The sequence below is a fragment of the Mandrillus leucophaeus genome, unplaced genomic scaffold (genome assembly GCF_000951045.1).
Source record: "Mandrillus leucophaeus isolate KB7577 unplaced genomic scaffold, Mleu.le_1.0 Scaffold1208, whole genome shotgun sequence".
NCBI lineage: Eukaryota > Metazoa > Chordata > Mammalia > Primates > Cercopithecidae > Mandrillus > Mandrillus leucophaeus.
Genome location: NW_012100410.1, coordinates 56,051 through 83,867, shown reverse-complemented (window position 1 = coordinate 83,867; position 27,817 = coordinate 56,051). Strand labels below are relative to the sequence as shown.

General features: G+C 34.9%; 1 protein-coding gene across 1 annotated transcript in view; it reads right to left on the bottom strand.

Annotated features, from left to right (window-relative positions):
* The window catches only part of LRRC7 (leucine rich repeat containing 7), a 148,754-nt gene that overhangs the window by 74,733 nt on the left and 46,204 nt on the right, over positions 1-27,817 (bottom strand). The window contains exons 9-14 of the mRNA XM_011970638.1: positions 27,147-27,395; positions 22,146-22,346; positions 14,299-14,410; positions 13,907-14,087; positions 11,109-12,789; positions 6,818-6,958 (exon numbers count right to left, since the gene is read on the bottom strand). Coding sequence (XP_011826028.1) covers positions 6,818-6,958; positions 11,109-12,789; positions 13,907-14,087; positions 14,299-14,410; positions 22,146-22,346; positions 27,147-27,395 — 2,565 coding nt within the window. The remainder of the gene's footprint in view (positions 1-6,817; positions 6,959-11,108; positions 12,790-13,906; positions 14,088-14,298; positions 14,411-22,145; positions 22,347-27,146; positions 27,396-27,817) is intronic.

Below are 27,817 nucleotides of genomic sequence, written 5' to 3'. Positions count from 1 at the left end.
CTTTTTGTTTTTCTTACATGAGACATCTTAGGGATGACTTAAGTCTGCAGAAATAGAAAAACCATTAAAAACAATTTATTGACATTTGGTGGTGGTGGTGGTGGTGGTGGTGGTGGTGGTGCAGACCAAAAAGAGAATTATGCAGTATGTGCACATTCTTTCCCAAAGGAGTATAGCTATTGTATATAAATTCAGTAGCTTAGCAGTTAAAATTCTATTAAAGGTTAAAAAAGCTACTGAAAAAATGTTAAAAAAATGAAGCTATCACTGTTGAAATTTATTATTCCAGAGAAAATAATTGAACTGAGGTTCAGCTATTAATTCAATTATTTTTTGTACCACATTCTTTGTATTTTCTTTGGATATTTTAAGGAGTAAGAATGAGTTTTATTTTCCTTATCATATATAACTAAAGATAATAACATGGAAAATCATCACAATGCACTATTTCCTTAGCTTCTAAATTCTGCACATCTTTAAATATTTCAAAATAATACAGAAAATAGCTGGTGTGATTTTGTGAAAAACCAGAAATTGTATTTGATAAGACATGCAATAATTCTGAGTAGAAGTCTTGCTGAACAGATGCTATGCCCAGAGATGAGTGTGGGTATTTGTGGATTTAACATTTATAATTTTGACTGCTATGAATGATCACCAAGTGTCTACTTGATCAAGTAATTTCTAATTTTGCTGAGACATAAATGTGCATGCATATGTATGCCTCTTTCTCTATATCTATATATGTCTGCACATTTGTATGAGCATGTGCATGTGTTCTTATGTATATATATGTGTATAAACATATATATGTGTGTGCAGTAGTCACATAACTGAGTTAAATAAGCTTAGGTGGTACAGCAGCTTTGGTAACTGATGGGTGTACAGTATGCTTGTGAAATTATACTTATTATTACAATTATACGAGAGTCATATTAGAATTTGGCAATTTTCAAAGGTCTCAGGACATATCCCTTAAGAATACAAGAATTTCTTTTGCTAAGTAATTGGCACATAGTTCATAAAGGACACTACCACAGATTCAAAACATCTGCAGTAAAAATTGTTAAAAACAATCATCCCCAAAGTTTTTACAGTGAAATTATTGTTATATTATTCACTTTCATAATATCTTTTGGAAGAAACAGGTATTACAAAGGTAAAAATATGCCAAGCTTGGATCTAAATGATAGTGATATCATGGGCTTCAATCTGAAGGTGGTAATATAATGCCCAAGTAATTTTTAAACCAGAATTCCATTATAACGAAATTCCACATGAGTACTAAATTATTATTTTGGTAAATTTAGTCACTGTCTATAAGAATTTATTTGGATTTATAGGCTGAAAGCTTTTTTCATAATTAGAAAGGTAAGTGAATCTTTCTTGAGGGACAGGTAGCCAATAATAAATGCAGCAGAATCAATAGAAATTATAGGCATGAGCTGCCCTGAGGTGCAGCATAAATCTTGCTTTGCTTTCAGCAGAAAAAATGGCATTAAATAAGCCAATAAGCCTTGGCACTAGGGTGAATAAATGCATACCAAATGTTGGTACTATCTGATACTGAGTCATTTGCATATATACAGAAAGAAAGGACAGTAGACATTTAAAAATAGTTTAGGTGCAAATATTGCTATCTAAATTTCTCTAACTCAAAATCTAGTGAGACGAGTATCAACTAAGTAATTTCAATCAACTTTAGTAAAACAGATAGTGAGGCTAATTTCTTTCAGGCAAAATTCTATGATAAGATAATTTATTACATATATTTATATTGTTTTAGCCTTCCCTCACCTGAAATTATAATTGATTTATATTAATGCCTAATTCAATAAGCCAGTAAACAGTGGGTGCTATGGTATACTGTTATGGTGGTAGAAATTAAAAAATGAACAAGAGAAAATTATCAATGTCTCCATTATAGAAGAGACCACACTATTTATATTAGCAGCTGGCCACTTGTGGACATGGAAGTAGGAAAGGCCAAGGATTTCCTCCCCAGCCCTGCTTGTGTCTAGGGCTACAGTAGCCTGGATGATTAATAAGTTATTTTCTTGGGTCCATAACCTTTAGCTTTTCATTGCTACCGAAAATAATTCTTGGTGATACTGAGTGCTCAGGAAATGTAAGTGGATCTGAAAGAGCACAAGGTAATTACTAGCATTCATTAAGCTCAGTTAACTAAGAAAGCACTAACCTGTAGCACACAGGGCATGATTGGGGTCATGATATGTTTTGGATTAGTCAATATATTCTACTTGTGTATTCTTTTCTCCATCCTATAATATCTACCTCTCTAGATTGTTTTGAAGGTTATGTGAGGTAATAATGCATAGGTAAGAGGTTTTTAATCTATGAGTCATGTTCTATGAAAATGTTAGGTTTTACAAACATTTGAGAAGGCATCATCATAGAGTAGAAAGAGTATGTATGTAGGCACCAGGCAGAAGCAGATTTAAATTCTACCTACTACTATGCTAAGTGCAGGAGTTACAGCAGTGAAACAGTGACAGTACAGGTGAGTTATTTTGTGTGACACATGAGCCTCAGTTTCCTCATCTACACAATCGAGATAAATATGCCCTTTAAGGGTTTTATGGGTTGCAAGACAAAATATAGTTAAAGTACCTCATAGCACCAGGTACACAGTAGATTCTCAATAAATCCTTGTCTTTATTTTTCTCCCAGTGGAACTATGTATCCATTCTACCATTAATTTTAATATTAAAAATGGTAGTTTGAACTGACATTTTACAATTTGTATTTCTCTACGATAACATAAAATTTCAAGGCAATAGCTAAGCTTAATTACAAATAAAATACATCCAAAGAAGCACATGGAACCATTAATAACATCATAGAAAGTTGCCTTATATGCTTTTTGGAAAGGCAGTAAATAAATGATAAATGAATAAATGAATGACTGAATGAATGAATAAAAATAAATAGAATACTAATAATTCTGTAATTTAATAAAAGATTTATATGTTCTAAATGTTCTGGTTCCTAAGTATTACTAATATTTTCTGGGAAATTAGCATAAGCATCTAAATAAATGAATATATTAAGGAAATTAAATTTATTAAACAAATTTTGTTATATTTGTTGGCATTTTCTTAATATCTTAAAGAGTTCTATAAAATTATAGAAGACGTAATTTACTCTTTATAGTATAGATAGCCTATATGTAGCTTGTAATCCATGAAAAATGTACCATACTTGATCTGACATGTAATAAATATGAAAAAATGGAAAATATTTAAAATACATTGCAAAATCTTGAAGAGGGTTCCCTTTTTGTTCATATAAATATTCACAATGTAAATAGTTTATCAAGTGCAGAGTTCTTCAAGCTTCATTCATAAATAATTATATCCTTTGATTAGTTTATTACAAATTTGTTTAAAGATTGCCTTGGTGCAGGACAGGAAATATAAAAAAGTTTATTCTTTCTCCTAGTTGCAAGAGGCAAGCCTTGGCAAACAGGGTGGGGATACATGTTTCCTTCGGAGAGCAGTACCTGCACAATGGATACTACAACTCCATTTCCAGTGCTTAACTTCCAACAGGTGAAAACATTAATTTAGATTCCTTAGGAAACTTCCTTCATTCTTTCTAGGACACCCCAAAGTCATTTGCCACAGCATCTAACTAGAGATAGCCAGTATTATCGTACAAGAATTTTATGAATAAAAGAGACAGCTCCAGAATTTCCACAGGAGAAGAAATAGTTATGTCAATTTTATTTAATGAAAATGTTTGTTTATAAATTGGTCTTACCCTACATTTTAGTGAAATTCTTATGGTTAATGAGTATTTAGGGGCTGCAAAGAAGTCTTAAGGATCTAAGACGGTAATTTTTATTATCTTAAGTAGAAAGACAAACATGTTATAACAGATTTTTATGCATTTCTAAATCAAAGTTAAGTAATTTTTGCCTATCTCCTCTCCTGGGGAGAAGGGTTCAGGGAGATTGAACCTCAATCATGAGAACTGTTAGCAATGGTCAGTGGAGTCCAGGAGGAATAATTGGAGAGACTGCATTTTAAAGAGAGGCTGATTCTAGAGTGTGGCAGAAAAACCTAACAAATTTTCAAATGAAAGCTCTGTACAAGAGACGTATGAGGGTACAAAAGCGAAGGGACAGAGGCTTAGACTGGAATTCATGGGAGGAAGCAGAGCCCAGAGCTATTATTGCAGCCCATTAACTATCCAGTGCCTGATAAGGTTCCTGCATTGGTGACAGGGTGGGAAAGTTGTCCCAGATGCCTAAATTCTTGAATTTTATAGGACTTAAAGTGGTAAGTTTTGGATCATAAAATCTTTTGGAGTAATGCATTACTCGCCCTGCCTATGTATCTTTTTCCTCCCTTGCCTTCTCTATTTTTCTTCTTTTTTTGGTGCAGATAATAAAATACTGATGATAATTTATTTTGAGGTGGAGTCTTTTAATACTTTAATGATTCTTGATTTGCAATTAATGTGGCTTCCAAAGAAAATTCGTTTTGGTCACCTATGTGCTCAACTGAGGATTATTGAAAGTCCCCAAATATAACTCTGCATTATTTCTTCTTAGAGCTTACATGAGTCCATTCTCTAGGGTACCCCAAATGACATCAGAAAATTAATATGCTAATACAGTGATACCTAATTTATATCTGGAGAGTAATTTAGATGTTAGGAAACACTGTTTCAAGTGTATTGGCATTTTTCAGATACTGTATATATCTATATTGTCATACAGATTGATAAGTAAATATGGTCAAAAATTTAGCAAAATAGGGGCATCTTCATATGATATAACTTCAGGGGGGTTCAGGCAATAGCTTCCATCATACTAAGATCTCTTTAGTTTGTTCACTGAATTTTGAAATTCCATTTTTTTAGTTTAAATGTTTCATATGGTTTGGCTGTATTCCCACCCAACTATCACCTTGAATTGTAATAATCCATATGTGTCAAGGGTGGGACCAGGTGGAGACAACTGAATCATGGGGGCAGTTTCCTCCATACTGTTCTGGTGGTAGTGAAGAAGTCTCATGAGATCTGATGGTTTTATAAATGGGAGTTCCCCTGTACAAGCTCTCTTGCCTGCTGCCATGTAAGATGTGACTTTGCTCCTCCTTCGCTTTCCACCATGATAGTGAGGCCTCCCTAGCCATGTGAAACTGTAAGTCAATTAAACCTCTTTCCTTTGTAAATTACCCAGTCTTGGGTATGTCTTCATTAGCAGTGTGACAGCAGACTAATACAAGGTTTGATTTCTACTTAATTGGCAAGCCCTATAAGAAAAGTCCCTATTTAAAATTGTGATATCTTATCTATTCCTTAATGCCATTAAGTTTCAAGGTCTTTTTGAAAACTGGTTTTGTTAGGGAAGAGGATGAGAGTCTTGGGCCTCTGAGAGGACATGAAAAATAGGTTCCATTAAAGTAGCAAATGAAGTAAAAATAGTCATGCTGATGGTGTGTTGGAGCCAATTTGTACTGGCTCATGAGAGCCAACTGCACGTGAATCTTCCCAATTCTAAGTTCAGTGACATTAAGTTGGTACCTTGAAATTAGCCATAGGGAGAGTATTTATATTGCTGACATTGGCAGATACCACAAATCAAGGTCTTGTCCTTGATTTGTTACCAGCACTCCACTGGTCCTGCAGTATAGACCAGGCACAGCAAAAACAGCATTCAAAAGTTTTCAATTTAGTGTTTTTTTTTTTTTTTTTTTAAGTTATGGTGAGTGATAAAAAAGCTGTGGCTATAAATGTCTTCTTGATTTTGTTATTCTACTCACAGTATGAACCAAACTATCCACAGTTTGGGAATGTTATTAAAAAACTAGATTAACAATAAAACAGGAATTTGAGGTCTTATGACTCTCATTTTGATGGGGTGAGTCATAATGTTCATTCATTTTATTAAGAGAGAAGTGTTTAGAAGTTACTGTCACTCTGTTATCCGTACTTTGCATTGCTTTTTTCATAAAAACTTACTAAGTTAATGACTATATAAATATATAGGCATAATGACATACTGTGAAAATGACTCATTGGTTTCCACTAAAATGTAACTAAGACAGAAGGCATTAATTGATCTACAAGTAAAATGTGCATTCTCAGTTTTGGCTGAATTAAACAAACAGAAATGTTCCTTTAACAATGGAAATGTTTCCTCTTTCAGTATATTCCCTTTCAGTGTTCCTACATTTTCATCTAATACCATGCAAACTTGCTACTTTTCCACCAACCTAGTTTCCTAAGCCACAAACTTGTTTCTCATATTTTTCTTTTGGGTTATATTTCCTGCAAAAAAATGGGCTGAAGAAGCACTTATAAGTACCAGCTACTTAATTCTCCTCCTAATTTAGGATTCTATGTCTTTTCCAAAAGAATCAATTGAAATCCAATAATAATTTTGAGCTCTGTTCTCAGAATGCATCACCAGGAGACGATAGGACTATCTCCAAAAAAGTAAAAAACATATATATATATAAACACAAAATAAAGAAAAACAAAGGAGGAAAAAAGGAAATGAATAATAAGAAAAATGAACCTTGAAGCAACACAAAAAGCCATGTACCTGCTCAATCCAAAAAGCACAGCTCAATCCAAAAAGCAGGAACCTGATAATCAGTCCAGCTACAAATATTCATTTAGCGGCTAAGAGTTCAGGCTCTACATTATTTGCCCTTGTGCTTTTTGGACTCATAGGAGCCTATAGTAAGCAGGGTTGTATGTACAGCCTAAACACATTAAGTGAACAAACAACATTAATTGGCTTTGGTATGCTGACACATGTAGGGCAGTCCATACTTACTTTCTGAAGAGGTAGTTCTTGATGATCAAATTTAGACTTAGTCTGCAAGTTTAAAGTCATGCTTCTGCCTGCATGCATTGCTGAAATACCTCCATAGGGCAGCATGCCAAGGTTAACTGTATTGTGTTTGTAAGCAGCATTCTGAGTAGAGGAAATAATCATGTGACAGGGTGTGAACACATGCTCAACAAACTGATAAATTACATGAACAGGTTTAAATTTGTAACATTTAACTTTAGGCAGGCAAACAGTAACTTTTTAAAAAAACATGCACTTGATCAGACAGAAGCATACAGTAAACAGTGTTAGTTATGCACATAATGAGTACCATCCAAAACTACAGAAAAGACAAAAAGCAAAGAAGATACATTCTGTTTTACATCTGCTGCTAACTCAACGTCATAAATTCTGTCTCTTACACATCGTGATAGTAGTCACTTTGGACAAGTATTATTCATCTGTGGTAATCTAGCCATTTAAACAGTGAGATCTTAAATTTTACCAGCTGCAGATCTTTGTTCTCTTTCACATTGTGAGATCATCACTTGTGAAAGACAAGTATTAGTTTCTAATTCTGTCTTAAGCTAATGCATTGCAATGTTAAAGCCAAAATCAGTCTCCTTTATTGCTCAGTCTGTAGGCATAATTACAGCAACTCAGAAAAAACAGCTGGTAAATGTCATTTGAGCTGACCATAGGCTTGATTGAACTTACTTATTAATTCAGTTAAATCAATCAAATACATTTTATGTGGATCCAAATATTCTATTTTTTGTTTCTTAAAAATTATATTTTAAACTAAAGAAATTTCATAGTAATATTAAAGCAATTATAATTTATTGATTTATTAATGCGAATTATCTAATATATTCAAATACCTACAGAACACTCTGGTGGCATTTGCATTTAAGTGACTGATAATTTTTTTCCTATAAAACTTTATTTAAAATTTAAATGTAAAATTTTAGATACCCTCTCATCAAATTGTTTCCACCTGTACAATCTCCTTCTTCAGTCTACAATGGAAATGTAATCATTGACAGCATTTGGCCCCTTTAAGTAATTTTCTCATTTTGGAAAAAGAATTTCTCATTTTGGAAAAAAAAGTTAACTTAGCACACTTTTTCTAAGCCAAATATTACTGAACGTTAACAGCAGGCAGCTATTCTATTCTGAGGGCAATATTATCAAAGTAATGAGTTTTAGCATCAAAGTTTCATTGACTGAAGCTGAAAGATTATTATACTCCTGATGGTATGCTTGTCTACCAATCATATTTGTTATGGATCCATTATTATTTCATATAGAGATTTTCCATTGTCACCATGCCAAAACTGAAAAAGACACTGAACATCTCAATCTAGCACTTGGAAAATTCCCTAAGGTTTAAAATTCCTCCAGTCTAGTGCTCTCTCAGCTTCTATAGAACAGAAGCAGTCTCAGACATATGGGTTCATGTTTTAAATTCCCTGTCATAGTGTGGCTCTGCAGTGAAAGCCTGGGCCTCGTGGTTAAACTAAAAGAGGAAACAAGCATCTTTTATCTAGGGTAGTTCTTGGAGCTGCCTCTTCAAGGTCAACACTTAGATCTTTCACCAACATTATGTTGAACTGTTAAGCTTATCCAACGTCCAAGTCTCTAGGCAATTGTCTTTTATGTGGAATGGACAGAAATCTCATAATTTCTTGTGTAACTATTTGATTTTCAGGGTTCAAATGACTCAATTAAATTTCACAGGGAAAGAAGCACATTATTTCTCTGGTGCAGTCTGCCTTTGGACAGAATGTTAAGTAGCACAGCTATGTCGAAACTGGTTTCACATAATAAGTCTGTGCTTCAGTACCCCGAATTCACCTTGTTGAGTAGCTGGGAAGTTTTATGAAAGATATAGCCTGAATAGCTCAGTAACTCAACTGAAAGAAAGAAATGCGACTTGGAGAAAACAAAAGAAAGAGCTTTTAGGATCTGATGACCCCAAGCAATACTCTAAGGTAATTTAATTTCTTGGAATTAAATGAGAAGCTATTGAATGTACATTGAAATTGCTTTGAAAAATGAAAGACACCTAGGGAACTGTACACAAACAGAGGTTATATGAAGATCAATTAAGAAGGGAAGTGTCATAGCAATGAAAAATACATCAGTTAGCTTTTTGTTATCTGGGATAGGAAGGGACCTTCAAACATTTGCTGATTCAAATCTCTCTCCCCTAACCTTATATTCCTGCTTAAAATTCTTGCTTCATCTAGAGGAGTCACCTGCTTTTCAGTAGCTGGGGTCAAAGGAGAGGAACCATTGATCTGGGACACCAGTAACTAAGTGATGGAACCAAATGCTTAGAATTTTATCTTTTCCTTTTCATTAGTTGTTTCCACTCATTCCTCTGTTGCCTCAAATTACTAGTCATTGTACATATGCTCCAAAAAGCTTCTTACAACCTTTCTTGACTAGTTCATCTTACCCTGTTATGTATGGTCGTGTCTACACGAGGCCAGAGTTCCCAAACTGTACTGTATTATTTGGCCCCAAATATTTTCGCCCTCCAAGTTATCTGTCTACATGGAGGGTATACTTGAGGTAAGGCATGGTGACAACCGACCAGGTGTCTCCCACTGACAGCCAGTCATGAGGCTTTGATGAGGCTCCCTTCAATGGGACTGAGCAAACCTATTTGAAACAGACATTCTGATGAAATATTTTGCAAGGCAGAACCAATTTCCACATTGAGAAACTAACACCCACACCCACATTTATTAGTTCACTCTTTCCCTAAAAAAAATTGTTTTCTTGTCATGTAGACACGACCTACAAGCAGTATGATTATTTGAAAAGAGTAAACCTGTAAACATAAAATTCAGTATTAAAGAAATACATAATAAATGCAGTGACCTGTGCTTTTAGCAGGACACCAAATAAAATAATAGAACTATTGAGCGAGACAATGCAATAGTATATTATTACCCAGATCCCCAATTTGCACTGAGAATTCAGCCCTAGAAAATGAGAACAAAAAGCCCCATTTTCACAAAAAGGATCTTTAAGATTCTAATGTCAATGCAGAGCACATCAAGCCCTCTACACTAAAAGCCACAAAGTACACTGAATGATGATGGTCAATTGAAAATAGTTCTAGAAAATGAGTACCAGGTTTCTCTTAGAGAGATTTGAACAGGCAACAAAATGTAATTCTAGGCATTATATGATTTTTTTTTCTTTCCACTGTCCCTGATCCCTGTATATGTGGACTCATTTTTTTTTTTTCCAAGATGGAGTCTCACACTGTCGCTCAGGCTGGAGGGCAGTGGCGTGATCTTGGCTCACTGCGACCTCCACCTCCTGGGTTCAAGCAATTCTCCTGTCTCAGCCTCCCAAGTAGCTGGGATTACAGGCGTGCACCACCACGCCTGGCCAGTTTTTCTTTTTTTGTATTTTAAGTAGAGATGGGGTTTCACCATGTTTGGTCAGGCTGGTCTTGAACTCCTGACCTCGTGATCCGCCTGCCTTGGCCTCCCAAAGTGCTGGGATTACAGGCGTGAACCACCATGCCTCACCTATTGTGACCCAATTTTTAACTGAACTAGAATTTTCTTTTTTGCTGCAATACACATACTAATTTGTACGTTTGTTGTCTTCATAAAGACATCATCTATTTTTGTTGTCAGTAGTATAATTTGAGTTTAAACATTTCTTTCTATATAAAAACCAACATTCTAAATGGCAGGATTTTTATTAAATAAAATAATGTGTAGGAGGGCATTTAATCCCTGCTTATTTTTCTGTTTCTTGCTGGGAAAATTATTGCTCTTTAGAAATAATAACTAGTAGTCCCATAGCACTATGTGCAAATTTCATAAACAAATTACGCCTGACTTTAATATAAGTGAATCCATTCAGAAACGGGGGAAATATCCACTTTTTATAGGTTCAATAAAAATCATACTCTTTAGGTCACTAGAGAACAGTTCTGTGTCCTAGGAGAGGCATTTTGCCTTAATGACTAGAAAGCAGTTGAAGCACCATCCTCTCTAATGGAGTCAAATTCTTTCTTACTAACAACATTTGGGTTAGATTTGATGAATAATTCACCTGCAGGTTATGAACTCTCAGAGAGCATTTAGCCACAACCATGAAAAACTATTATGATCCATTTCCCCCACAATATAAAGATAAATAAAATACTGATGATCTAATTCATTCACGTAGTTCATGCTTCACTACATGTGCTTAGAAATGCCAAAAAAGTAACACTAAAGGCAGGAGGGATATTCTTACAGAGAAATGCCAGACATACCCTGTCTAACCGTCTAGCTTCTATATGTCTAAGCAGCTGTTGTCTCCAGTCTGCAGGCATTTTACCACAGCTCTCCTCTCCCTTCACAGGAGTAGGCCTCGTCTTTAAATCACTGTTATCTGATGGCTTGTCACCATAGTTACCCAAGTTATAGTCAGATGGTATTTTTTCCAAAAGAGCTGCCATAGTAGGCCTAGCTGAAACTGGCCTGGTTTGGGAGGCACCATAACTCTCTGTACTGTAGCTTCTCGCAGACAATGGCCTCCTTTGGGTAAGGTTTTTAACCGGAAAACTTCCCGCCTGAGCTTTCACTTCTTGATATGAAGGGTGTTCATCTTCATACCTGCCATTCCTTTTCAGGAACTGGGACTCAGTCACTGTAACGCTGCTTTGGCGATCCAGCCCTCCCCTATATGGAGGTCTGCCATACCTATCAGTTGGGGGCAGCTCGTGAGGCTCATTGACCCTTCTAAACATGGCCATTTCTGTGGCGCTCACCAGGGAGTCGGCCCTTCTCAGGAAGCCTGCCCTGGCCCCTTGACTTGCGAACTGGGCATTCACCACAGCATCCTCATTCACAGATGGCTGAGAAAATGAAAACATTTGCTCCATTGGTGGGTATCCTCTGTAAGCTCTAGGACTAATCAAATCCTTGGCGATGTTTTTGCTGGCCTGTTGCATGTACTCGGGATTGTGTTGAAAAGGGGGTGGTATCCTCTTTTCGGCTTTCACTTCCACTGATCCTTGAGGATTGAAGCTTTGGTCAAACTGATAGACTTTTTTTGTCATAGAAGCTTTTTGTTGTTGTGGCCCTTTACTACTTCCGTAGGTGAGCATCTCGTCATCCAGCATCGGGACTGACTGGCTTCGAGACATACTGGACATACCATGCTCTGGTCCCAGCATCTTATCTGGTCGTTCGTGGCTTCCTAAGTGATCACTCCCAGAAGCATAGTTTTCTAATGGTATGTTATACACCTTATATGTACCAATGTCAATCTCATCGATACTTTGTGACTTTTTGAATTTATTAGACTTGATATCTTTCATTAGAGGGGAAAGCCTCTCTGTGCTTTTGCTAATTGAAATAACACCTTTAGAAGAGTCTGGGCGGCAGTGGATTTGAGAAAAGACATTACTAAGACTCCTGTTGGGATTGGAATCATGATACTCCCATGGTACGCCTGGAGAAAAAGGACTAGGTATTTCAGTAGATTCCTTTATATGTTCTTTCCTTTCAGGCAATGGGCTGGTAGTAGGGGTTGTCTCTAATTTGGAAGGAAAAGCGGTCCTGTCTTCAAATGGACTAGGGGTTCTGGTCCAATTCTGCCAAGGATTGGAAGGAGGCACTTCTGTTTCTGGTGTGTGTCTGTGTGTAGACTGCTCAAGTTCCAGGGGAACACCAACAATCCTGTCTTGCCTGATCAAAGGCCTGCGTCCATGCGAAGATGTGCTTCTAGATTTCGAACTTAAGAGAGGATTACTGTTGGCATTCTCAGCTGCGGTTTCCTCAGCAACAAACCCTGTGTTGTCATAATGTGAGCCATCAGTCCAGTTGTCAGTGAAAGTATCACTCATGGGCAGCCGGTCAGGACGCTGTGGTATACTGCCTGGGGGAACAGCCTCCCGCTGGCTGAGTAATGGCTTTGAATCAAGAGGCTGTGGGAAAGATGGTGCAATCCTGTGAACACAATGGGAAGAAGAAATTGAAAAGGACGAAGAGTTGGGTCTAATTAGAATCATGATTCCTGATATCCATTCCTGGAGATTCTGATTTGGTAGATTTCGAACTATTGGCTGAGAGTACCTTTCTTACAAATGCTTGGTGTATGTAATGAATCTAAATTGTCTTCGGATAACTTTTACTTGAAGGTCAGGTTTTGAAGACACTAAATGCTACTATATAGAGAGCATATTCAGGTATGTTTTTGTAGAATGTAAATTATATTATGACTTTAGATCCCTGACATGTTTATATCATTGACCATGTTATTTCTAGCAGATACTGAAATAATGCAGATAATGAATTTACAGACTGAAAGAGTTAAGATTTTTATTATGAGCATCAATGAATAGGAAAAGTTACTCATGAATTACTAAAGAAGACGTTGCTAATAGTGACAATATTTTCAGTAAAATACGAGTAAAAGTTATTGACTACCTATATCATATAACAATTTTAATTTGCTATTTGTAGTATAAAACATAGCAACAAGTTACAAAATGGAATTAGAACTGGAAAACACTGCCTTATTGAGTCACTTTATTGTGCTCTGTGTGTGGTTTTTGTTTTTTCATCTGTAAAGTTAGAGTAATATAGAGGAGGAGGCATTTTGGAAAGATTAAGTACTTTACATCCTAACTTTTCCAGGTGGTGATAAAATTATTATGATGATGATAGCAATGAAAATTTATTGAACACTTACTCTGGACCAAACACATAAGTGTTTTACTGGCATTTTATTTTAATTCATTATGCCATTTTGTATGGTAAAACATCCATGTCTCATCAATAAGTATCAGTGGGCTAACATTTTTTTTTTTATTTTAAAATTTTTTTGTTCTACCATCTCATCCTGTTAACTCCTACCATGTCTTCCTTAACCAATGGCCTCTCCCTGTAAGATGGATTCATCTGTTCTTGGCAGTCCCAGGTGAACAACATTTGCTTACCTGCCCCTTCTGTCTTCTGTGCCACTTGTGTGCTGAATACAATTCCAAAATTAAGAAGATTCTATTTTTTAAAAAGTTGCTGAAAATAAACGTTTGGGAACAAAAGGAGGGAATTCTAAACACACCTGTTACCCCACAAAGAATTATGTACTGCATCTTTAGCTGTTGTCTGCAAGGACCCCACTTTAACCCGGGTATTAGAGGATCCTGAGGAAGCCTGGGAAGGCGAGTAGTCTGAGTAAGTGCCTGAGGAAACACTGTTATTCAGACAGTGAGTTTTGTCAACTTCAGACTCATCAGTTGATTCTGAAATTTAAAGGGGAAAATGTTATAATGCTATGACACTGACAATTACACGGAAAAGCAAGTATGAAAAATGGAAACCATACCGATTAAGGTTAGAAATGCATATTTGTAAAACATTTGTATAGACTATGGTGTATCATAATTTACAACTGGCGATTCATCATGCACATGCATTTGTAGCATATTTTCCACATTGGGTTCACAATGTTACCTTTTTTGTCCTTCCCTAGCAGAACAAGTTTGGGTGGGTACAGAGGGGTCTCAGCTAATGAAGGGTGAAGTTCCCCAATCCTCATTTCATTAGCTGGATGAACAAAAGAATCCTGAGAGATATAATAATACAGGACAAGGAAAGTAAACATTTAAACAATGGTTAACCGAAGTGGCAGTATGTTTATTTGGCTCAGATTCAAAAATGTGACTCTAGAATTCAGTTCACTGTGGGGCACTGGGAGAAATAAACCATATGTATCTCTGAGTTAAGCATTAAAAATTTTTTTTCTAACGTAAGTGAGTCCATTTATTCATTCTTTTTTTTTTTTGCATGTTGTTTATATGCCTGGCACTGTGCAATGAACTGTGGAGGTTCCAAAGAAAGACAAAATGTCGCTGGTACCCTCTGGGAGTTTATAATCTAGTTGGAGAGATGAGATGTAAGTCATTAGAACACCAGACTGAATTACGATAAGCCATTAATGAGCAGTATGATTCACACAAATATGACATATATGCATGTAATTGTTCTAAGTGGTGAACTCTCTAAGAGTTTTAAGAGGAAAGTATGTCACTGACTAATTAAGATTTTGTGTGTGTGTGCATCCCTAGCCACATTAATTCACTGTCGGGTCCTATAAATCCTGCTCTTCCCACCACTTTCCTCCTCACTTTCTACTGTACCCCAAGTGATCATCTCCTCAATTTCTCAAGTTCTATCATGTCTTCTTCCAAAGGTTCCTGGTTTTCTCACACCTAATCTAGCATGCTAAATCTTCATTCTATACCCCTTCTTTGAGTGTAACGAGCAATATCGATACACGACTATAACTTCATAATGACAAATAAACATGTAGAAAACCCAAGAATTTTAAACTTCCACAATTCAAATTACTGTTCTCAGCTAACCAGGGAGTGTGGAGAGCATTAGGGGAAGGTAAAATACCAAATTCTCACTTTCTTCTAGATATAAAAACACCTTATCTATGCCCATAAGTAGTGAGATATATTTATGCATAGCAGCTATTGTTATGTCTTCTTTTCCTTTAAGATTAATTTTAATTCAAATAAGAATTTTTCAGCTTTTTAATTCATTAGTATCTTGTGAGTTTGGAGCACTAATGTAAAATACTTAGAAATATTTTGTTAAATCAGAGAAAAAAATATACTTGAGGACAAAAATATTGTAAATTTAAAAAGTCCTGTCTTAAAACTAATTGGTTGGTATAATGAACAGGCAGAAACTCTTACTATAAATTTTATATATTGCCAAGGAACCCCATAGTGAGACATGCTCAGGTATTTGGTTATTGCAGAGAAGCACGTCCATTTCTTTAACTTTTGGTTTAAGTTCTATCTTTTGGGATTCTTTTGGGTTAGGTTTGTATGGAAATATTTGCCTGAAAAACCTGGTTATATCTGATACTTTTTAATTTTTTAAATAGAATATTTCAATAAAAGAAAATGGCAAGATCATTTAGTCCAACACTTTTGTTTTCTAGAGGCGGGTTCTGAGACTCGGCTTAGGCCTAGGGCACACAGATCCAGCACTGCAGCAGGATTCTCTTGGGCTCCATTCCAGTGATCTTTCCTTACCTTGTGCTGCCTCCTGGTGAGCTCAGCTGTGAGCACACAAGGAACTTAAAATGAGGTATCAAATTGCAAAGAGGAACAGGAAAAAAGGAGTAGAATGGAAAATTCAGTAGTTGAAGAGGCTATATTTGCTACTCAAAAGTATTTTATGTGATATACTGTGTATGCCATATTGCCTAGCCTAAGAAAAGTTCATTTTTCACATGGGCTTCACAGAACAAAGATAACTACCCAACAAAAGAAATTGATCACTGACTTTGTTTTTTATAAAATCTTTTATAGAGGCCATATTTTCTTTATTTTGATTGATTTTAAAAATTATTTCAGAGGGTACATATTCTTCATTTTGACTGATTTTGAAAGTTAGTTCAAAGATTTAGCATAAAAAATGTATGACAAAGTTTCAAGGTGACAGAATGGAGGATAAAAGTCTTTATATACTTTGGAGAAATTTATAAGAAGATATGAGTTTGAGAAAGAGTACCATGAAAGGCATAAAATACGCTGACTTGCCAAAAAATTTGTTACAAGGTGTCATATTTTCATCCTATTTCTATTTTCGTATTTTGTTAGTCACATTGGGCAAGTCAGTGTACTTCTCTGGGCATTATCATCATTAAAATAAAGGTAATCAGTAACAGGAATTAGTGCCAATTCCTGTCTAGTACTAACAATCTATGAATCTAAAGGTAAGTTATTTGTTGAAATAATAATCTAAAAATATTCCTATGATACCTAATTACAAAAATGGGAATTTCGTTTTATTCAAAAGAAAAACAAAAATAGAATAGAAACACAAAAAAGCAAACCAAATAGTTGTACAAGTACAGAATGTTAAAATAACTATGGGTTTTGCTTTTTTTTCCCTTATGTTCTACACATTCAGTACTCAGGTCATCTTGTTTGTATTGATTAGACTTTCAAACTTGTATACCAAAATTATGACTGGAACTCTGCATGGTAGCTCTGGTTTGACTCAGGTTCAAGCTTCTGATCCTGTTCAAGAATTTCTATTGGGAATCAAAAACAGCCTTAATGACCAGGAAGAGAGGATGATTATCAGCTAATTATGAACTTGTATTTCTTCTTAGAAGGACATTATTGAAACAAGAATGATGAATTTGCAGTGATCCCAGTAGATTCTCTTACCCTTATGAACAAAGTGATGATGATGATGATGACAGTGATGATAATGGCCATAAATTACATGGCACTAATTACATCTGCTGTGGTGCTACTATGCTAAACACTCTCTATTATCCTTGTTAATTATTTAAAAGACAACCTTATTTTTTTATCATTATGTGGCATTCAAATTATTTATTATCATCTTTTTTTTTGTTCTGCAGATAAGGAAATGAAGGCTCAGTGAGGTAAAATCATAATTCTAAGTCACAAACCTAATAAGTGGTAGAGCCAGGATTTGAACTGAGATCTGTGCTACTCAAAGATCTATGTGATACTGTGTATGCAGTATTGTCTATCCTAAGAACAGCTCATTTCTCACATGGGTTTCACAAAGTAAAGTTAACTATCCAACAAAGGAAACAAATCACTAATTTTGCTTCTGTAATTTCTTTTATAGAGGCTAGAGGAATAGAGTTCCTTTTGGAAAAGTGGGCAAAGTTTTGGGGACTGCTTCCATGGGCAATGACAGAGGAAGTTTTTGGTAGAAAATAGAATTTAGTGGGGATTCCATTGCAAGTAGATTGAACCATATTTTCTTTCTGGTGAGGAGACAGAAGTGGGAGAGAAAGAAAAGGTAAAATGTCCTTTTTCACACAATTGCCCTTCCACTGTTCAAACTACATCTTAGCTGCTACTGCCATAAAGAAAAGAAGCCTCAGGAAGAAGTCAAAGGAAAGAAAGCAAGCTTATTTCTGAGCTTTTGAGAGTCTAGGCCTAGCATGAATAAAAGTAATTTAAGGAAAATTTTGAGGGTAATTGACAATTCTCTGTTACCGGAAGAAAGATGTTCCTCTATAGAAAAAAACTGGGCTGAGTCTCCTAACAAAGAGAAAAATGGAGAACATTTTTGGATGGTGAATATGTATCTTGGTAGTTACTTGCAGAAGGATTAAAGGAGGATGAGAAAGGAATTGGCATATAATTCTCTTGAGAAAGAAGAGAGAATGATTTACTGTAGGCTTCTTCTGTGTCAATAACTGTGCTTGGAGCTGTATACAAATAGCTGTTATATTTTCTGTTTTGTGTTTTTTTTAAGATAAAGAAACCAAGGATCGAAAAGGTTTTAGGAACTTGTTAAGGTCACAAGGTGGAGCCAAGATTTCAATTCATGTGTGCTAGATTTAAAAGCCCTACCCCTTGATTCTTAAACTGTACTCTGAGGCACCCATGGGTGTTGCTGCAATTAACAGGGACACTGTGAGTTATATTAAATGTTTGAGGGAAAAAAAGCAATACTTGACATTAGACAGACACTGTGCAAATGGCTAGCTTGAGATAACTCTCAGTTACAACATTAGATTGCACATTCTTTTTGATGAAAATCCTTGGCCAGGCATGCTGGCTCATGCCTGTAATCCCAGCACTTTGGGAGGCCAAGGTGGGTGGATTATGATGTCAGGAGATCGAGATCATCCTGGCCAACACGGTGAAACCCCGTCTCTACTAAAAATACAAAAATTAGCTGGCTGTGCTGGCACGTGCCTGTAATCCCAGCTACTCAGGAGGCTGAGGCAGGAGAATCGTTAGAACCAGGGAGTTGGAGGTTGCAGTGAGCTGAGATCACACCACTGCACTCCAGCCTGGCAACAGAGCGAGACTCCATCTCAAAAAAATAAAAAACAAAAAACAAAAACAAAAAACCAAAATCCTTGTGAGGCTGGGTTTTTGGTGGTTGCTGTGATCAAAAACCAAGTGGCACTTGAAAATCAATGAGAAACAGAAATTAAAATTGTGGTGTCTACTATGATTCCTAGCTGTGAGAAGATAGGTGGTGTTTAACAGGTGCATGTATGCCATTAATATTTTGGCTTTGATTTGGTAAGAATGAGGTAAACATTTTCTCTTTCAATTTAATTGCATTGATTTTTTCAAATGACCACAAAGTAGGGCATAAATATTTACTAAGCTGTTTGGGAATAACAACTTAAATGAAACTCCTAGGTATTTATTTTTGCCTAGGATCACCATAACATCACTGAGACGCTGTGGGCATTTATATACCAAGAGTGTATTGAACACACAGGTGATGAAGTGTGGATAGGTATCAATTAATTAAATTATTAATTCAAAAAAACCTCAGAACTTCTCCTTGATTTCAATGAATATCTAATTGAATGGAGAGACAGACATGTTACCAGAGTCATTATACTAGACTATATCATTCATTCATTTATTCAACAAATATTTATTTTGCTCCTACTCTATCCTAGGCACTGTGCTAGACTCAGGCAATAAAAGGACGGGCAAGAAAGAAAGCATCCCTGCCTTCATGAAACTCACAGTCTGAAGTCAATAAACAAAGTAATCATAACTGTTCATCATATTTAATGTGATAATGTGACGTGACAGAGAATATCAGAGGGTCTAACTGATCAGGGTGACCAGGGAAGGCCTTCCTGCTGAGGTGACCTTTAAGCTGAAACTTGAAGGATGAGGAAGTGCTAGCCATATAAAGAGATCTGGGGAAAAGGCAAATGCAAACTGTGCAAGGCATTATAAAGGAAAATCTCCCTGTCCTCCTTCTTCTTATGGCTCTGCCAGCCCTGTTCTTTGTCTGGCATAATGTATGTTAAAACTACTGGCATATAGTTGGCAAAATGAAAGTGAGCAATAAATATTTACCTTTCCTTTTTCCCCTTAGTTGCATTTGTAATCTTTCTACCTTATTTAATTTTTCTGTTTTCCACTTCTGGTCCTGCCTACCTTTATTCTTCTCTGGGGGGTTTTCTATATTTAATCACATGAATAAATATATCATGCAGTGTATAATACCCTCTTCCATATCCTTGGCAGTGTGAACTAATAACAATGACCCAAAAAATGGCATACAAGTGCAAAACATAAATATTTAGTATGCACTGATCAGCTAAACGCTTGATTATCTGCATTTATTAAATCTGGACATTGAAAAATGGAGTGTGAACCTTTACTTTGGCTGCAGTTATTTTGAGACAGGAGGATAATACAGAAAGCAACAGTTCCTCCTTGCTCTAGGATGGTTACAAGTTAGAGAGAGAAGATCTAGAATCTCAATTTTAGATAAAGTATTGAAATTGCCAGTGAAATTTCTGTTCAAGAGGAAAAGACTAGTAGAAGAAAGCTAAGAAAGGGGTGGTGCAAATCACACAGACAAATTTAAAGCCGAAAGTTGAGCTTTAATCTTAGCCTGAGCAATAAGGAGTCACTGTAGTGTTTTTAAGGAGGGCAAAGAAATGATTAGAATTCTGTTTTAGGAAGACCATTGACAAGGCAATGAGGAGGCTGGGGACAAGGGAAGCCAAAAAAACAGATATTTTTTATGGTAATGCAGGACAGAATTGAAGGCCTGAAGAGGTAGAAATGATACACTTAGGTGAGAATGCACAGGCTTTGGTAATTATTTGGAAGACACAGGAAGTGGAGAGAAAGAAGGAAGAAGAAATAAGGACATCTCTCAAATTTCTAGCTTGAGTGAAATGGAAGATAATGGTGCCAGTGAGATCAAGATCAGGAACACGAAAGCAAAAGCAAGTTTACAAAGGAAACATTAAATCTAATTTTAGATTGGTTATGCTTGACCTGATTCTGGGACAGTTTTAAGATTTATTATTAAATTCATGACCAAAGCCTCATCTATCCCATCCCTGCATGAAGACATTTTAGACTCTTATTTTATAGTAAAATTATCCAGTTTATAGATTTTCATGACCACCAGTTATTTTGATGTCAAACTGTGATTACAGGATATTTAAATATAAAATGTATATGTATGTATTTAATGTGTATCTGCTAAATGTTGGTTTCCTTTCCCTTTATATTGCAGCAATATCTTTGAGATAAAAGAACAGTCTGTTGTTTTACTATAATATGTGCATAATATTTTAGAAAGGAAAAAGTATAGTGATACTGATTTTATAAGCAAAAAACAATGAAAATGAATGTTAACATTTTTTTCCCTTAGAAATCTAGGTGTATTCCCCTCCTCTAGGGTAGGTTGGTACCTCTGCTGGCAGATATGCACACTATGCTTATTTTTGCTCAAGCTCTTCCCTTTGCTTGGAATGCCCTCCTCCCTTTTCCTCTCTAACAGAATCACCCTACCTTTAATACACAGTCTAAACTAAACTTAAAGCATTATATTTGCCATCACTCAACTAACCATGGGATCATATTTTAAATAATATGCTCTTTAATTGTTTCATGTGTCTTAAGTGTATCTGAGTCGGCTTTAAATTATTGGGGGATTACAGACACATTTTATATTTCTTTTTTCTCTCTCACAGTGTTTGGCACAGTGTTACATATGCAGTTGGTGTTTAATAAATGCAACAAACTGATGCTCTGAAATGCAGATTTGTAAAAGAGTTTTGCCAATCTAGATTTTGGAGAAGTAGTTATGCGAACTTACAGATGTACTCAGATCAATTATGTTTCTAATGAAGATAAAAATATGATAACCAAATTAGCTGAAGAGGTGATGAAATAGTAGAGGTGGCGTTAGTGTAGTTGAATTCTTTTCAGACCACAAAATCAATAAGGATGGATTTCTAACTCATTCTAAAATATAGGAATTAAACTTCACATGACTAGATTCCATAAATCTAAATTTCAAAGTTATATCCTTCTTTTATTGTTAATCAGTGTTTCCTAGAAAAGTTGTAAGCCAAAGATAAAAACATTTTAAAAATTGTGCTCTAGATCTAATTAGGAATTTTATGAGATTTGCATAATAGAAAATCTTGGATTAGTCTTTCTTAATGATTAATACAACAAAAGTTTGGGGTAGCCAAAATAATGTCACTAATATGATATAATGCACTCACTGGCCAGGCCTTGCTGGGTGATGAACTTATTCATTCTGTGTGTATTGGAACTTTTGGAGCTATGTTAATGATTTTTGGCCATGAGGGTATCATTTTTCTATGATTGATTAAATGCAACCCTCATAGTTTGAAAAAGTAGAGAGATCATTTATATTTTAGGGGAAAAATGCACTTATCAAGGAAGATCTATTCAGTTAAAAAACATATTTAAAATTCCAAAAAATCCAAACCACACTGGCAATTACCAATAACCTTCAAGTACCTCCACTGTAATCTCCTTTGGGGCTACCGGCCACTTGTGTTCATATTTTTCTTTCACAGTTTGCTCCGTGTTAGCAGTTGGATTTGAATTCTCAACACGCACTCCATGGCTTGGCTTACCCACCAAATTTTGAACAGATTTTACCATATTCTTTAAATCCTCTGGGTAAGGAGTTGGATATCGTTTTAGGTTTATTTCAACCTAGAAGTTTACAAAAAGAAATTTAACATAAAAATAACTTCAGCAAGCATGTTCACAAAACTACCCCATTTTATATTCAGTAGTATAATCAAATGCAATACAGTGAGTGTTGAGCTGGCTGAGAAACTGTTATAGAGTAGGACGCATAGCGTTTTCATATTTAGCCTTGTGGGACTTCCCACCCCTTCCCATTCTTCTGGATTATAAACTAATTTTGAATCATATTCTGTCTTTAGACCTACCCTATAGATGGCTGAAATAGCAGTAGGTCAAAACACTTAAGTGATTGGTAATTTGAAAAATTTAATCACATTATACCAGCTGCTTTCTTACTTTAGACACTGTTCTCTTCCTTATTTTAATATTTGTAAGTAATTATGTTGATATTAAGAGTATCTTTTGAGTATCAATGCAGGTGATGGGAGGAGACCCAACAAGCTTTACAAGTAGAGTTGCATATTAAAAAATGGGGAGTTGACAATATCTGCTGCCCAAATATGCATTAGCCTTTGTTAAACAGTTGGTATGTTATATCAAAAGGTAGACTAGCTAATTCTCATTAATCCCTAAGGGAAAAAAATGCTTCAGGGTAGTTTTTATATTTACTTTTTACCCTAAGAAAGTGACATGCTTCTTGAGTAATATCTTATAATGAAGAGAAATTAAAAATTGGGACCACTTTCTAACATATTTTAGGGACATGTGTAAATTTTGGCTTTTATCGATCCAGCTACTTATTTCCATTCTTGAATTCATTTTAGGGTATCAATCTAACTTTTGGGAACACATGTTAATGACTATTCTTAGCATTAAATTTAGAGGTAGAAAATATGAGACATTCCATATAGAATATTTCATCATCAGGGTACTTGTTATAACATATTTAAAATAGAATAAGTACAAGTTGTGCATGCTAATTTGCTAATTAAAAGGGACTAAGAAAAAAGGATTTACTTGGCCTGGCTTGTTCCAACAATCATGTTTTGCATCTGAGTAGAATCAACTTTACAAAATGAAATGATTTATGTGATTGTGGTAGGTATATATCTGTGGAAAGTGTGTGTGGGGGTGAGAGGGTAAGAGAAGAGAACGCGAAAGAGAAGCAGTGAAAGGAAGAGGAAGAGTGGAAAAGGGAGAGAAAAAAAGAGTGAGGGGCACATACGCACCCACCCCCACACACCCATGTAATTCATGGGATGTAAGTAACTATGATGGTGATATAGATCTGAAAATTATGAATATGAATTCAAACACTTTTGCCCATCTGCAGTTTTAGCAAATCCACCAACTGTGTTATTCTTCTCAGTATTTTGTCTTCCTTGTGGCTCATTTTTCTCATCAAATACTGGAATTGGACTTCACTAGATGACTTCTAACATTCCTTTTAATATTAAAGATATAAAATTATATTCCAGTAAATATTTGGAAAACAAATGAAAAACCAGATAATTTTGTTAATGTAAGTGCTATTTAAATGTAGTTTAATCTCTTTAAACTCTCAAATAAGGATGACATTGATAATATATAGAAATATAGCTACAAAAATATAACCCAAAACAAAGTTAGAATTGACAGAAAAAAAAAATGTAAGTTGTTAGATTGTAATATAAATAAATCCCAGGGTACTTAATTTGTAATGTATTCTTAAATAAACATAAAAGGAATGATATGACTACTAGACAAAGTCCATTGGGATACATGCATTCTTAGATCTGTTGTTTAAATTGGTATTAGAAATGTTAATCACAAATTAAGTATAATTTAAAAATTATATCATTGAACTTGTTTAAAAGTACTTGACATCAAAGTGCTAGAAGTAAAAAAAAAAATTACATTAAAAATGTAAGTTGTAGAATGCTATGACTATCATGCCAATTAAGAATATTTTATTTTTTAATAACCAGCTGTATGTGAATAAAAAATAAGCTAAAGTAGGGCATTAAATTAAAATTCTATGCAACTTAAAAAACCCCTAACACTAAAACTACACTTATAAATTGAATGGAAGGCAAAAGAAATGTGAAGTGTTCTTCCTTAATTGAATTAAATACTTCATTGAATAATGTAATGTATTTTTTGTTAGATGCTATGTCCCATCTGACACAATTAGATCACTATTTGACATGGTACTAATATTTTCTGGTTATTTTATAAGCAAGTACATGTGATATTTTGGTCACATCACCAGAAGATGTTTGAATATTTTATTCTTGTGACAACAATTACATCTAGAAATAAGATTTACTATGCATTAACACAGCTTAAGCTACACACCTCTTCCAAAGTCTTGTGAGGGGTCTTATTATTTACAGAGTCATTTTATATTCTTTTCCTGAAAGAGGATCCCCCTTAAATTGAGGAAGTTCCAGGTCTTATAAAGCTTGGATTTGTTTCACCTAAAAAGTAAGCTCCTTGCTTCTCACTTACTAGCCTACTAGCAGAATTGATTGGCCTTGGAGTCAGAAGATTTAAATTTAAGTCAATAGATCTATTCCCAACTAGCTATCATCCACTAATCCTTCTGTTGTTTCTACTCATGTAAAATGGAAATGATAATGTATTTCCTACACATTTGAGTTAATCTGGAGCTAAAATGTGAAAAATGTGAAAGTTCTTGGAAAATCTGTAAGTTCTACGAGGAGATGAGATACTATTTCTAAGGTCACATTTTACTTAATATATTTTAAAAATCTGGATTCCTTTTGGTGATTTTGACTCTACTCTGTATATGTCTAAACATAATATCTGTAACTGTCTGGATCTTTTTTTCAATTATATGTAGCAACAGTTATTTAATTCAGTATCTCCCATGTTCCAGTCACCATGATAAATGTTTTATAGGGATATTTAATTTATTATTAATTATTTACATAAACATTATTATAAATTCTACAGGTTTAAATATAAATTAATATTTATACACTAAATAATAAATGATTAATTATTAAAAATTATATAATTAATCATTATATAAAATCTCACTTAAGTTTCACAACCCATTGCAGCAGCTGTTGCCACTTTACAGAAAAAAAGTGTAGCTCAGACCATGTAAGTAACTTGCCTAAGATTACATAACTAGTAGATGCAATATGCAAACTTAGGTCTTTTGACTCCAATGCTTATGCTAGCTCAGAGTATGGGTGCAGCACATATTTGTACAATATTGTGGAAGAAATACTGTAAGTTTAAAATGTGAATTTCTCTGAGTTAAATGGCAAAATTATTTCTATTTTTTAAATAAAGCTAAGTAACACAATATTTTATAATTTTTAAAGATAAAACTATATTTTATCATTGTATTATGTTTCGAAGCTCTACGCAAGCAAATTTTATGCCCATTTATAGATTGCTTTGCTTTATTTTTCAGTGGATATATGCAGTGCATCAGAAGTGAATATGATCATAAACCCAGTTATACTAATAGTTAAGTAATACCCAAATACAAGAGCAATTTTTCTATATATCTAAATATATAGACTATAAATGTTTTCTTATTCCAATATGAGATAAAATATATAAATTCATTTATTATACACAAAGGTAGGAAAATCAATTATATTCTTGCAAAAGTGTGTTGTGTTGATCACTCACTATAAAGTATTTGCTCAGTTCACATATACATTTGATTAAAATGCAAGATTTTAACTAAAATATTACTTTAATTTTGAAGAACAGAAATGTTTCACAGCATTCTTTGTATCTTAGATGTAAATAAAGTGCAGTAAATGCAAATAGCAGCTGCAAGATGTTGGAGACCCCCAAAAATTTAGCAATAAAGAATCACTTAAGGTTAATAGCTAGGGTATTTAGGGCATTTAGAAATGATATCTTGAATTCACACAGAACTGTTTTTTTATATATTATATTATATTACGTAATATAATATATTATATTTCACATCATGATCAAATTCTAATTTGATTTGATTGCAAATTCCAGTAAGAGAAATATTAGTTAATACTTTGATCATTGATAGTTAAATATTATATTACTTTGAGAATTAGTTGGAATGATATACAAAGAAAAGAAACTTACAGCAGTTTTAGTTAGGAAAATGCATTCTCAGCTTGCCTTATATTATAGCAAAAATATAAGACAATGGATAAGTATCTAGTCCATTACATGTGGATAGTAAAGTTTACAAGACATGCAGTGTTCTTTCATATTCCATAAAACATGTTTTCCCCCCCATTAACCTCTTAAAACACCCAACCACAAAGATAAGGAAGCCCTACTTGCCACAACTCCCAATTCAATCTTCTCTTACAGGAATTCATATGATCTGTGTCTTCAAATGAAAGGAAATTGATGCTTTTCAACAGATTGTCTATCTTTGTGCTTAAAGGCCACTCTCAGTAAATCTCAATTTAATCTGATGCTATTTTAAGAATTAAGTTTTAGCTATTTAATCTCCCCCAGAATTCACATTATAAAAAATGTGCATATATGTGGAGGGGACAATTTAGAATGCATCAATAGTGTCATCAACATTCTGCCCAACTATTGGTATTCCCACACTTTAAATTAAAGAAAAAAAAAGTACTCAACTCAAAAACCATGCCAGATATCCCACCAATAGGCACCTCACATTGATTTTCCCTCCCCTCTGGCTCAGTCCTCCCCACCCCACTGCCAATGTCAATAAACAAAATGTTAAATTGAGATAAAACACTGCCAATTTGAAGGTTTCTATGTGATCAACATTTCTTACCCCAAATCATGCAGAACATACCCCATAAACCACTGTTCCAAGGTTGCCTCTACATGGGAGATTCTCCTACCCCAGACACCTAGGCCTACCTGTCTGCCACTTAGAGAGGGAAGAGTGGTGGATTGTGCTGCAACTGGCAATGGAGTACACATGCTCCTGTCCTGCTGGAGGCCAGTTATACAACCCCATGCCAGCTGTGGGTCATTCTGGGGGACGGGCATATCTTGGATCTGCTGATCACACCTGGCCCATGGTGTGCAGCAATCGCCAGACAGTCTGGCAGGTTGGAGAGTAATCCCACGCTGGCCCCTTTCCCAGGGGGCTTGGCAGGAGAGATCCTGTGGGAGAAGGAATCTCCATTTTCTGGGAGAAAGAGGAGCACTGTAGCAATACTTTCACTTTATCATTTTTCTAGTCTCTTTTTCTTTCACTCTGAGTTATGCATTTAAAACAATGATCATAAAATTAGTTTTCAATCCACATATAAAACAGTACTAATTTTATATGATGCTAAAGGGTCACAATTTCTTCACACAATGCAGCATTCATACTACACTATACAGACTATAAGTAGGGCATTATACTCTAGTCCATTTGAAAGTGGAAAGCATAGGTCAATGATTCCTTTTTAAATTTCATGTAAATTAAAGGTAAAATGGTGCTGAATTTAATGTACATGTAATGAACCAGAAAAGTGTGATTAATTCAGTGTAAGATTACAATATATTCTATTCATCATACTTCCATGATGATGATTTAT